Consider the following 14,140-nt stretch of genomic DNA (forward strand, 5'->3'; position numbering starts at 1 on the left):
CAGGTGGATTAAGCAACGTGCTTTTATTTTCATTTTGAGGAACCTGCGGTGTTTCTTTCTCTTTTCTTTTTTTTCAACAAGCAACAGCTTGCAGTGATTGAACTTGATGGTTTGCAGAAGTTTGGAAAAAGTGAGACCACGAGACATTCTTTCCTCACTTTTGTAAGTAGTATTGATGTAGTCGTCACTTTTTTCCTTTGAAAAAATGTTTTAGTGACATGTCATTTTTTTAAATTTATTTACTTTTATTATCTAACATCCTGAAAGTGTGATTCATCTTCATGTAAATGTGGACAGCTAAGTAGGAGTACAGAAATGCAGGCAGTCTGTGTTGGTTATGGTTCTTTTTTTTTTGTTCTTTCGCATTTCCTGTTTCATAATGCAATCCTCGTTTTGAATTGTGATACTGAATGCTTTCTTTTTCTCTCTGCTGCTTAAACACTGTGTCTAATGTTTTGAAGAAACGCTCTTTTTGGTATCCTCTTTATCATAATCTGAAACCAGTATTTTTACAATCTGTTTTCTGCTGTAGGAGGGGAAAGTTTGACGTGAGATACTCCATATGGTGAAACTTCACACACACACTTACTGACTTGCTACTCGCATACTATAAATTACTCCTTCAGACACATACATTTAGACACACAGAGATATGCAGTGTGTGCACAGGGCACTTGCAAGTTGCAAGAAGGGGCAGAGACAAGTCTGCTGCCAAGGAAGGCCTGACTGTAGATGTTGTGGTCGTTGCATGCTGAGTCCAACATGAATGACAAAATGAACAGACTCTGACAGACCCAGTGGTGAGTTACAGTAAAAGTGCTAAGACAAGCAAAAAAGCAAGACTAAAGGAACTTCTTTAATTTCAGAGAGTATAAAGTTGACTAGTTGTAGACACATTTAGAGAAATAAAACCTACTGTAGGAAACCTACTGATACATTCACACACATAGCTATGAAGTTAGAAAGTGGGAGAGAAAGTGAAGGCAGAACTTTGTGATTTACACAAACCCAGCATGTACAATCCCCCTGTAGGCAGGGAATTCCTGGTTAAGAATACACACAATCTAAATAACTTTCATTGAAATAAATTTCAATAAATCTGTATTAATAAGAAATTAATAGGCAAATTAGCACTCACACTAACAAGTAAAGTATAACTTAATACTGTAACAATACATAAAAATGGAAGTCAATGAATAATGTATTGAATGTACTGTCACTGAACCTTATGGCTCTTAAGATGAGATGCAAGGAAATTATCAAGAGCAGCACAGTGAAATGAAAGAAAATGGGTCAGGAAACAAAATGTCAGGGAGTGCAGACACTGAAGAGGAAGCATTTAGTTTGAGGAAAATGTAAGTTCGGTATGACTCTGAGTGTAACTGCAATACTTGCATTTACTTTTAAGTAAATGAGATTTGAAAATGAAATGAAAAACTCTGTAACTGTGTTCACCCAAGCAGTATCGGTGAAAATCTACCATGTTATAGAATCCCTTAAACAATAGAATTGGAGTCTCAATCATCGGTGTGTTTAGTCAACTTCAAACTGTGCTACTGTAGATGTACTTAAGAGATTAGGCAACATATAAGAGTGTCAAATAGGATGTCTCACTTGTACTAGTTAGGTTAAATGTACATAAGGACACACACACCCACACAGAGTCACAGACATCTGTATATACTGTATATATATATTGCCTTATTTAAAAAAAACAAAAACGTATAACATAAAAAAACATAAATGTATAATTTGTTTATACAGTAAAATATTTAATTCATCTCTTTTACTTTTCTGCCCAAAATAACAAATTGGAAAACATTGAAATATTTTATTTTTATCTTTAGAAATAAAGCACAGGAGTTGGCCGTCCGACTGGGGTCTCAAATGTGGGGCCTCCCTGCTGCTGCGGAGTCGGGGCGGTCTGCTTCTCCCCACTGCAGGGAAAACGTTGGTTGAGTGTGGAGTAATTGCTTATGAGAGCATGAGGGTGGGAATGGATGTTTGTATCTGTGTGTGCCTGTATGTCTGTGTCTATATGTCAGGTTGGGTATCAGACGCCACCTCTCTGGGGACATCTCAGGCCCTCCAAGGTTTGGAGGCCTATCTCCCCCCACCACTTCCCCTGCCGGTGGCGGACGCCCTCAGACATCGGTGCGTTGGTGGTTCTTTGTGTCCGGGGATGGGCGTCCAGGTACACACCGGCTCACTCCTTGGTGGCTGCTTATCGGGGCCTGGAGCATGGGGCTCGCTCGGGCCACTTCAGGGATGGGGTGCCCTCGGCCTCTCGGCCTGGGACTCGGTCACTCAGGCACAGCAGGCTGCCGGCGGAGCTCACGGGCACGTCACTGCAACCCCCCCTGGCTTCTGCTCCGCGGCTGCTGAGTGACCCCTCATCTGGGACTCTCCTCAGCTCTTTCTGGGACAGTGGCGCGGCTGCCCCTCTGTTGGTCTACCTTGGTCTCTTGTGTTCTGGGCGCCTCTGGATGTCTGGAGTTTTGATCTCCTCCATACCTGCTTCATGCCCTGGAGGACGGGGCAGTGGCCCCCCACACCCTCTAGCAGATCATTACATGAAGGAACCTTTTAAAAAAAATCAAGCGCGTCCATGCTCACAGGTGTACACACGGGTGATCACACACACAAACTACACCCTTTTTGGCTCCTACCTCAAAGCACACTGTGCGCTGTCGATCTTACGTGCTGCACAATAATGTTTAATATTTAGTATTTACTGTCATATTCCCATATATCATTGTGATGTTGTTTATTCTATTACCCTCATTTTCTTCTGCTTGTTTTCTTTTTTCTTTCTCAACAGGTGATCCAGGTGATCGATATATGTATTTTTTGTCTACTTATTCTGTTGGTTTTTATTTTTTGCCCTTTTTCCCCGTCCCTCTTCTCAACTGTTTTTCTTTCCCTCTTTCTTTCTCCCCTTTCTTTCCCCCAGTCAAGTCTGTCCCGTATTCAGCAATTGAAAATAAAATAAACAATAAAAGGTGAATCAAATAGATCATTACGGCAAGGCTGGGATGGTCCATTTGGTAAAGTAAATCCGTTGGGCATCTTTCTTCGCCTTTAGACAATAATTCTGATGGCAAAAGAGCCAAACGGGACAGGCAAAAAAGAAAAAAAAGAAAAAAAGAAAAAAGAAATAAAACACTACACAATTTAGTGCTTTGGTTGGATAGCTATATTCTGAGGATGCCACACCTCTAATCCCCTCACCCAAACTGTTGAACCTTGAGTGCTTCATTTTTTAATGAATACTCTTAATAACATTAGCGATATTATATCGGTATTATCTGAACGTATAACAACATCTAGTTCTCTATTCATATTTACAATAATAATTGCCAGCTTATTTCACGACAACCTTACTTTTATGCAACCTTTTGTTTTTACTTTAATGTGGTTCAGCTTTAATTAATATTAGCTACTCAGCTAAAGTTAGCTGCTAAGCTACTTTTAGCTACTCTATCAGTAGTGAAAGCTAATAGTATGTGGTTTAAGTTAATAACTACAAGAGACACAGCCCTAAATATACCTTAAGGAAAAAAAATAAAGGTTTTACTTACCATGCAGTTCTACAGCAGTAGTTAGAATGTGGATTTAATTCAGTGAACTGCTTTGTATTTATCCATAGATAAAGACAAAGAAGAAGTGGGGTGCCACCTGCTAACTTTAGCCACTTTTTGCCTTCCCTAATAGATCCTTGCTTTCATAAGCCAGTTGATTTTAACATACATATTTGAAATCTAATATTTGAGTGCCCACTCCGGGTTAGGGATGAGACCCTGCCCCAAGTGGAGGAGTTTAAGTATCTCGGGGTCTTGTTCACGTGTGATGAGAGAAGGGAGCGGGAGATCGACAGACGGATTGGTGCAGCGGCTGCAGTGATGCGGACGCTGTACCGGTCTGTTGTGGTGAAGAGAGAGCTGAGCGTAAAAGTGAAGCTCTCAATTTACCGGTCGATCTATGCCCCTACCCTCACCTATGGTCACGAGCTGTGGGTAGTGACCAGAAGAACGAGATCGCGAATACAAGCGACGGAAATGGGTTTCCTCCGAAGGGTGGCCTCTCCCTTAGAGATAGGGTGAGAAGTTCAGCCATTCGGGAGGGGCTCAGAGTAGAGCCGCTGCTCCTCCACATCGAAAGGAGCCAGTTGAGGTGATTCGGGCATCTGACAAGGATGCCCCCTGGGCGCCTCCTGGGCGAGGTTTTCCGGGCATAGCCAACCGGGAGGAGGCCCCGGGGCAGACCCAGGACACGCTGGAGAGATTATATCTCTCGGCTGGCCTGGGAACGCCTTGGTGTTCCCCCAGATAAGCTGGAGGAGGTGGCTGGGGAGAGGGAGGTCTGGGCTTCTCTGCTTGGGCTGCTGCCCCCACTACCCGGGGCTACCATGTTGCTACCATGGTATTACTTGGATATTAACTGGTTATAACTTTGCTAATTGAGTGGTAATAACTTAATAATGTAATAATAATAATGCAAAAATGTGGAAATTACCACTTTATGACATTCTTGTTTTTGACTTGTTACCCTAATATTACCACTTTATTACTGAGCTGTAGAACGTGCTGCCATACTTGTTAAGGCAGTAACTAATTATCCTGAACATTTTATTATTTCAACATTTTTTATTTCAATATGAGCCATTTCTTTTATGTAATTTCCATTCGTAATGGTTCATTATGTGCATTGCCTACTTCAATCATCTTTGACGCTTATTGGCGTAAAAATAATTTATATCTATATCTAGGGAAAACATTTGTTTGGGCTGTGGTTGGTACTAAAAGAGCACAAAGTAGGGCAACAGACAGAGATGGATGTGTCAAGGAGTGTCACAGTTTGTGTCCTATTTCAGAAGTTCCGAGACCCAGAAAATTACCCATTTTCCTTGAAACCAAATGTGCTGATTATACAGACTGTAAAGTGGTAAACCATGTCTGCAAATGTAACAGCACTGTTTCACACAATCACTCTATTTAGTAAACATATAAAACTGTCTGCCTTGGTGAGGGACAGAAATTGTAAACATATTATAAATCTGCAGACTTTTCCTTCCAGGTTATGTAAACATTAAGGACAGAACTCTTAGATACATTTTAAATCAAACAATACAGATGCAACTGAAATCAGCACTTTCATCTAATTTAAGGGGTTTGGAAAAAAAACTAAACCAAAAACACTGTACAACGGCATACATTTAATGTATTGTTTTTAAGACACTGCAGTCTGCCAGAAGTCTAGAAGTTATTCTAGAAGTTCTGGACATCACCAAATATCATGTCAGTGCTTTGTCAGACCTTTGCTACAGCCATCTTCAGTTTCAGCTTGTTTGCAGGGCTTTCTGCTTTCAGTTTTCCATTCACTAAATGAAAAGAATGTTCTCCTGGGTGGAGATCAGGTGGCCGAGTTGGCCATTGAAGAATATTTCTTTTCCTTGCCTTTAGAAATTTTTGGTTTGCTTTTGCTTTGGGTCATTGCACTGTGAAGTGATGTCTGACCAGTTTAGAAGTATTTGACTGAATCTGTCCAAAAAGTATAGCCATGTACATGTAACAATCCATCCTGCTATATCAGCAGTCACATTATCAATAAACACTAGTGACCTGATCATAACATGGCTTCCTCCATGTTTGACAGATCATACGGGATTCTTTGGATCATGAGTTGTTCCTTTCCTTCTCTAGCCTTTTCTTCACATATTTATGGTACATGTTAAACTTGGTTTCATCTGTCAATTTTTTTCTAGAACTGTCTAGCCTCTTTTATATGTCAACTGGTCATTTCTAATCTAAGAAATCTCTTTTTAACCAGTGTAACTAGTGGTTTGTATGTTGTTGTAAACCCTCCATATTTTCATGAAGGCGTCTCTTCATTATAGACTTTCACAAGTGTCTAAGTAGATTATAGACTTCTTATAGAGTTGTACTTTACTGATCATAGACCTCCGGAGACCTCCAGAGCTACAGCCACCCCCAATGTTTGACTATAAATCCACTGTGGTGGTGCACATGGGAAAAATAACCAAAGAGTGTCAATATCCAATACTTTTTAATCGAAAAGTGAATTGTCATAGAAGGACAGACACTGCTGCATATGACACCAATAATAATGATCATTAGGTTTTATTTAGGCTTTGGAAGTAATGTTGAATACTGGCTTTGCTTGCTGATTGGCTAGTTTACTAAAAAAAAACCCGAAACAATTCATGACTTCAAATGTGAGAAGGCTTTCTGTGAAAAATAAAAGTCAGTTTTCGGTTTTGTTTTTCAGTTTATAGTGTTCACTGATTCGTTTATTAAAAAAAGAAAAAAGAACAACTGAAACCATGCAATGGAAAAAGCGCTGAGGTGGCACCAAAGTACTAGAGCACTGTACTGTTAATATGTCACTAGATGAAATAATGAGAATTACTGGTGAGCTGTAATTAGGTGCAGTTACTCAAAAGCATCACTAAAGTACAGTTTTTAATGTATTCGTAGCTTACAAGGCATTTCTGTGATATAGGAGGCTACAGTGCTGTAAATATAGATATAGATAGATAGATAATATAGATGTTAGTTAATCAGTAACCATGGCCCAGTAATATATTGCATGAAACTCTGAAAAGGACCATTCTGTATAATGAGTACTTTTACTTTATCCATCGTAAGTATATTTTGATAAAACATTTGTCATCTTATTTAGGCATTAGAACTACTATTGTCAAAGTCTTGTTAATTTATGGACCACATACAGCCCAACTAAATGTTCAGTGGCCCAGATAAGTAAACCAATAGCATAATAACCTATTTAAAAAAAAAACCCACAAAAGCAAAAATCCCTCCTTTTTTGTGTGATCGTAAAAGTACATGTGAAAGTGTTTGCATTTAATAAACCATCCAAAACAGGCGGTGAACAGCTTGAGAGTTCTTAAGAAAAATAAATGCAATTTCAGCAATATTTCTCAGTGTTAATATCTCACTTTTTATGAGAAACACTGGGAATTACGTCAGCAAAGATCAGGCCCTTTACCATCTTAGCTCAGTGTGGTTTGGAAAACCGGGGGTGATGCCTTTGCCAGTAAGAAGGAAGTTACACTGATCGTGATTTAGCTCCCTGGGTGTGCGTACAGTGTTGATGTTATGGACAGGCCCGTGGAGTCTAGGCCCGTCAAAAACAAACACCATTGTGCCCTCTCAGCTGAATTCTACTGAGAACACTTTTACATCTATGAGTGAAACTAAGTCACACAGTTTGGTAGTGAAAACTTCATCACTGACACCTCATTGTGGGAATACCCAAGATCATCTTTATTATTCGATTAATATTAGCTTAGTGCATTCACAACAACCATGGAAACTAGCATGATGAAGAGGACACTAAGTCTGGACTGCATTGACCTTTGCAAGACAGACTTTGAAAAGTATCTCTCAGTTGTCTCTTTGGATACATTCACCAGCTTCTGAGGCCAGCTATGAAGCATGATCTCACTCAGAAATGACAAAACAAATGAAAATATGTTGAGGATGTTCTACACTCACAGTCGGCGACTCCAACTTCATTAATCCATGTGTGCACCTTGAGAAAACATTTCTCTTCTTTTGCACAGTATACTATATGAGGGATATTTTTGTACCTTAAATAATATTTCTCCATAAGCACAGTATGGTTGCGATTACCCATACAGGATGATGTGTTTTAAAGTCGGTTTATTCATACATTGGTTGTATAGCCTGTAAAAGTGGGTCAGTATATGGGCTGTCATGAGGATTACAAGATTGTCCCTTGCAGCACTTTATTTATATATTTATTTTACTGTACATATCGGCTTGTAACTTTTGTTTTGTATGGTAGCATGTGTCAGTACAAATGTCTACTCAACTGAGCTGAGCTAAATGTCTCCTTGTCAAAGTTGGTTGGTTGGTTGTCTCACTTCACATGCTCTGGTGCCGACTGCATGAGCCCTAAAATCATACACAGTGTTTTTTATGGCAATTTTTAGAGTTAATTTATCTGGATTTAACATAGACCCCCGTACTGCGTTGTTCTCCCCCGCGCTTGGTTAACTGACTGGGTCGCATTTGTCACTGCATCCGGAGTCCTGTGAGTAGCGCATGTACAAGCTGACTCAGCGAAGACCTCAGCGCTCACTGATTGGAGGAAGACTGCTACTCTTCTTTCTATGATTGGCCCGCAGCAGTACCATCTATTGCGAGCCTCCACCCAATCCCGGCGTCGTAAAGTTCTGCTGCGGAAGAGGGGATGCTAAGGAGATGGCTCAACTTAGATAGCCCTGTGTTTTTCCAATAATATTTTCGCCATGGATGCACTTTGGAGGAAATCGAGAAGCAGAGGACGGCTGCTTGTGTTTGCAGCAGTCTTTGTGTGGTATGCAGGGTCTGTGAGCTGTTTCGGCCAGAGCCAAGACAGCGAGTTTACGTTTCTGTTGCCAGCAGGAAGATCCGAGTGTTTCTTTCAAAACGCAATAAAGAACGGTACGATGGAGGTCGAATATCAGGTAACTGTGTATGGGGGGTCCGAAGAAATAACCACTCAATGTCTGCACAGTTTATTTCATAATAGCAGCGATAGCGGAACATGTTGTAGATGCCTTGCGTCACTCCTTTCAGCTAACGTTAGCTGGCATGTATGCATGCGTTGTGCAGGTATTTTAATTAAGCCACCATTAACGTCATCTTGAAGAATCTGAAGTTATTACCAATGCATCTTTTGTTCCACATTTTCCTGAAACGGTGAGCAAGTCAAATCAAACCAACACGTCAAATCAAATCTAATTTATCTGCCACCGTTTTATAAATAAGGTGCTTCCCGAAAGTCAGATGCTTTCCCTGTACAGATCAATGATAACAAAATAGCGTACCGGAAATAACATAAGAATCTTAATGAGTCACGTGTCTGATGGTTTCAGATCCTGCTGTTCGAGATAAACCCGTGATGCTAACTCACTGTAGTTCTTGACCCAGCTGGTACTAGGACTAATACTAGAACTAGTAAAACCATGGTCTAACAACCCCCATGGGAAATGTCTATGCCAGTAAGAAGTGTGTAAAACTGACAGTGACTCAGACCTCAGTTCAGAAAGTCTCTTCATACTGATTCATTGTGATTCTGTGTGATGCAAAAAGAAAGAAAGAAGAAACAGTGAAGTTTTCCCTTTTTTTAAAAAAAAGTTTGTGAGTAAAAGTGTTTAAGAATCATGACCAAAATAATTATGAATATGCAGTAGTCTTTGCTCTAAATGAGCAGCTCTGTTTTCTTAGGATTCATTATTTGCTGTGTAAAATCAGACAGCAAAGAATCAGCAACATCACCAATCTCATTAAACAGCAGAAATATTAAACAGTATCTCAACAATAATGCAAATGATAATGTAAAAAAAGTTTATGTAAATATAACAACAGAGACCAGTTGGAAAATCAGCTGAACACAGAAGTAGAAAAGTAACTGTTGGGCATGATATTAAAAGTTGTATGCTGCAGAAAAATTACAAATTGCGCAATATACAAAAAACAATGTGGGACCCAATGTTGTGAAATTATGTTGTTCTAATTAGATGATTTAGTCACTGATCTAACTTGTTGCTGATTCATTGAGGAAGCCATTATATTACTTTTATGATTGTCCAAACAAGGGAGCACCTTGTAAGTATCAGTTTAAACAGGCTTTAAGACAGGAAGTAATACAAGTCAACCTGTTGTTTGTTTAGTGGGAGAGTCCCTCTTGAAAGTGTTAGTATTAGTTTGGCTAGAGACTTTTCTTTTACTGCAAAATGTTTGACATTTGAATTTGAAGGTGCACAATGTGCTTATGTGAATGTCTATTTTTCCAGGTGATAGCAGGTGCTGGTATGGATGTGGACTTCACAGTACTCTCCCCTCAGGGCATCCGGCTCATATATGAGTCACGACGCTCTGATGGAGTCCACGTGTAAGTGGCCTGAATCTGTGATCATTCTTCATATATACCCTGTGGGTTATTACAACTTAGTTTATATTTGATATTCTCACTCTCTGTTCTTTCAGGGTGGAGCCCACAGAGGAGGGAGACTATGAAATCTGCTTTGACAACAGCTTCAGTCGCTTCTCAGAAAAGATGGTGTTCTTTGAGATCATTATTGAGGGCCAAGGAGGAGATGTGGGAGGAGATGATGAGTGGGCAGGCTTAGAGGAGCCTGAGGGAAGCCTTCTTGAATACAAACTGGAAGATATCAGGGTGAGTTTTAGGTTTTTGAATTCAAACCGAAAAAGGGCAAGGTGCGTCATTTGTTCCATTGATAAAAATCCTTTTACTGTCATTGATACCTTATTGTGTAATTAACGTCACCACTAGGAATTAAAAATGCCACAGCTTTTTTGTCATCAGTTCCACACACCTCGTCTGGTTTTACAGAAACTTTCTTTAGAGTGTGTTGTTTATAGTTATAAAAATAGTTCCCAAGCGAGGAAGTCTGGACATCCTCACTCAGTCCACTTGAAAATGAGTCATCATTAAAAAAATACATTCAAGTGAATCATAAAACACACACCGAATGCTCAAAACTGTCATCATGATATTTACAGTGTGTTTACTGATTTACAGCGTAAACTCATGCATGCTGGAAAGCTGCTTTTCATTGACTCAAAAGGATATGGTTTTTGATTCGTTCACATAAATACTATAATTTTTATAGTAATTTACTGTTATTTAATTTCTTTTTTACCTTAACTACTGTTTGTATCCTCTTCCCTTTACTTTAATAAGTTATTAGTAAAATTAGTAATTTAGTCACAGTTTGTGGGTGACTTAGACACTGTGATGTCATCCATCGCAGTGTCTGGGTTTAAAGCTTCAAAGCATTTTGGACACCAGCAAATGCTGTCTGTTTGTTTTTGAGGCTTAAATTCACCATATTTGGGCAGGAGATTGTTAGTGCTCTGTTATAGGCTACCACTAGCAAGCTTGGTTTGCAGCTGTGTTAATACGGAGTACGCGTGTGGCACACTGACACACATATGCCTACCAATTATTGCTAATTACAAGCCAAGTGAAACACTTGAAATTCACTCATAAACACTGGAGAACCAACTTCTTGGATGGTCTCACAGGCAGACATAGTATTTGCCATGCAGTCTATTAAAAATTCTCCAAAAATGGGAAAAAAAGCACAAACACAGTGTAGCGGACCAAGTGAAGCACAGGAGCTACAGATTAGCCTGTGTCGGCGTGCCTCTTAGTTCACGTGGACACACTCATGAAAGAATATTAAAAAAAAATAAAAAATCCATGTTAGTTTAGTTGAGACAAATGGGGCAAACTGTTCATAGAGACCAAAGTCACTGTAAACATGATTTTTAATGGTGTAAACTTGGACATTTTAACATGCGAGTTTGTGTGTTGACTCGCTTTTGGAGCTTCAAGTGGCTTAAAGAGGAATTTGACTATTTTTGGCACTATTTTGCCTTGGCTTTGTTACTTAGCCCTGGTGGTTGCCACTTGGTTTTAGTGTTCTTTGACTGGCATCCTCTTTTAAAATTACATTACACTGTTTAGAAAATAATTCATTTCATTAGAAATACTTCACTTTGCTTTTAGTGTGTAACATGTGCGTCACACTAAGCATGTTGTAGGAAACTCAAAATGGTACAAATTACCTAAATATTTCACAGGCTCCAAAATTATATATGGAAAGGAAATGCACACCATGACAAATGGTTATTTATTTACGTTATTTTACCTCACCGGATATTAAGGGAGGAGAAAATAAAAAGCAACCATCATACAGAGAAACAGTGGGTGAGAAGAGGACAGGAAGATGTGACACTGAGAGATGAATGACTTGATCACATCTTAATAAAGCCTTTCTAACATGTGATCATGTGGTCATTTACAGTTGACTTACGACGCAACTTTCCACGGTGGTTGTACAGACTTAGAAATTAGCCACAACTTAACCATATGTCTGAAGCAGCGTATACTCTGACACTTATCTGTGAAGCGATCAGATCATTAAAGTACTTGAGTAAAAGGGAACTGAATTTCTTTTGGGTTTTGAACACATTTCAAACTATTTTATTTAACCCCTCTAGAGATGACGGAGAGTCCCTTATATGCAAGTACAGCTTATGAAACTGAAAAGGCCTTTCAGTTGAAAGGTGATTTTTCAAAAACCTGAAAGATGTCCAGCTGCTTTTGACCAACACTTACTACACATACTAGTATGCTTCTGCTACTAGCCTCTGCTTGGATAGTGTTTTTAGAAAAGGAAAGCATACGTCTTTTACCTGTTATTCTTTGATCTTCAGCTGGAACAAATTATACTTGGGCTGTGAGACCCAGACAGGCTGGGGAAGTGGGAAAGTTTTAAAAGACAAACTAATACACTCTTGGTTTTGTTTTGTTTTTGTGGGATTTTGCTGACAATATAGAAAATGTCAAATAACATCTGCTTCAATCTTTAGGCAGTGTTTGCCAGTTTTGAAGACTTAAATACTGATGCACCTGCTGGAAAATCATTGCCTACTTGGCAAGTCAAACTAGTTAAACTAAACCACACGATTGCTGCATGACGTACTATGGGTTTTCTAGCTGACAATCTTACATTTGACATGAACTGAAACGGCACAGAAAACACATATCTTTCAAGTTCTGTTTTGACACCAAAATGGAAGTTTAGAAAAGTCATTAAGCCATTTGCAACTTCTATTTCTTCCACTTTACCAACTACACAATTGAAAGCTCAGTACTTTTGAGACCAAGCATAGCCTGTCATTTTTTCCCCTCTCGTTTCTTTTTCAAATCCCTTAAATCTTTGCTCCCTGTTGCTATCCATGTTTTCATGCCGGGCTTCATTCCCCTCAGGAATCCATGGAATCTCTTTACAAACGCTTGGAGCGCAGCCGACAGATGCAGACGGTGCTGCGCGCTTTCGAGGCACGGGACCGAAACCTTTTGGAAGATAACCTGTGGAGAGTCTCGTTCTGGTCGTGTGCCAGCGTGGTGGTGATGTTGTGCGTGGCTCTTACGCAGGTAAATAAACATCTAAGCTTCACAACCTCAATAAGGGAAAATGATTTGTTTTGTACTTTAGGCAGACACTTTTCAAACCTGATATCCCGCCACCTTTGTTCACAGGTCTACACAGTCCGCAAACTGTTTGATGATAAGCGGAGGGTCCGCACATAGAGGGATTGTTTTGAAGTAATACATGACAGACCGGGAAGGAAATCAGCTGAGAACAAGGCATTTGGTTACCCATTCAAATTATTACTATTGTGTATTATTGCTCTTATAATCCACATGGACACAAACAGTCACAATAAATTCTGCTGGAGTTGTATTTAATTTCTGAGACCTTGTTCCACATTTCTTTGTGAGCAATAAGTAACATTGTTACACCCTTAAGGGTAACCAGATGAGTAAAGGGTTTAGGAAGTTTAGGTTAGTTAGTCATTTCTGTCATTTAGTGCCTTTAACGTCAGATCTTACCACAAGCCATCGAGGAAATGTTGTCCTGTTGTACTGTCCCATACTTCTGAAACTGTGTAAAGGTTTTGGGAAATTTTCACCAAAGGTGTCATTACCTTTGAAGGTCAATTGTGTGACAACACTTAACAATTGATCTGTGTAACTTCTTTGACTGCTGGTTTACAGGGGATAACATTGTGCAATAGTGTTGCTGGCTTATTTGTCCTCAACAGATCCTGCCATTGTAACAGTGATTTTAATTGTCATCACTCCAAGTGTTTCCTTGGTTATAGCCTTAGGGATGTTTTTCTTTTTCTTTTGAGAGGTTACTGATTTATTGTTATGTGCCATTAAAAGAATGCTGACACACTCATAAATAAAAATGCAGAACAAGAATGAGGGATTATTTTCACAGTGATTAATGATGACAAACACGTGTCAGTTCTCTTTTAGACTTGTATACATACAGGATGTATGTGAATGTAAGTTCATGTATATATCAGGATTGTTACATGCATGTTTGGTTTCTGACATTTTGGCTTTTGGGGAATCAGATCGGCTTTTTTTTTTCTTTCTGACGTTTGTGTGTGAAAAGAATGTAATTTTGATTCTACTCAGCTTTTTATTTTTTACCAGATGCATTGTGTGTGAGATACTTAAAAATCAAGTTTTCATGGGA

The 14,140-nt window shown here is 39.3% G+C and overlaps 1 protein-coding gene across 1 annotated transcript; it reads left to right on the forward strand.

Annotated features, from left to right (window-relative positions):
• Positions 1-8,259: 8,259 nt before the first annotated feature.
• Positions 8,260-14,140, forward strand: tmed1b (transmembrane p24 trafficking protein 1b). Its single transcript, XM_063476652.1, is given in 6 exon segments — positions 8,260-8,301; positions 8,303-8,515; positions 9,848-9,945; positions 10,041-10,230; positions 12,856-13,023; positions 13,129-14,140. Coding segments are annotated over 6 exon segments (762 nt in total). The 3' UTR covers positions 13,180-14,140.

Source organism: Pelmatolapia mariae, linkage group LG6 (assembly GCF_036321145.2).
Source record: "Pelmatolapia mariae isolate MD_Pm_ZW linkage group LG6, Pm_UMD_F_2, whole genome shotgun sequence".
NCBI lineage: Eukaryota > Metazoa > Chordata > Actinopteri > Cichliformes > Cichlidae > Pelmatolapia > Pelmatolapia mariae.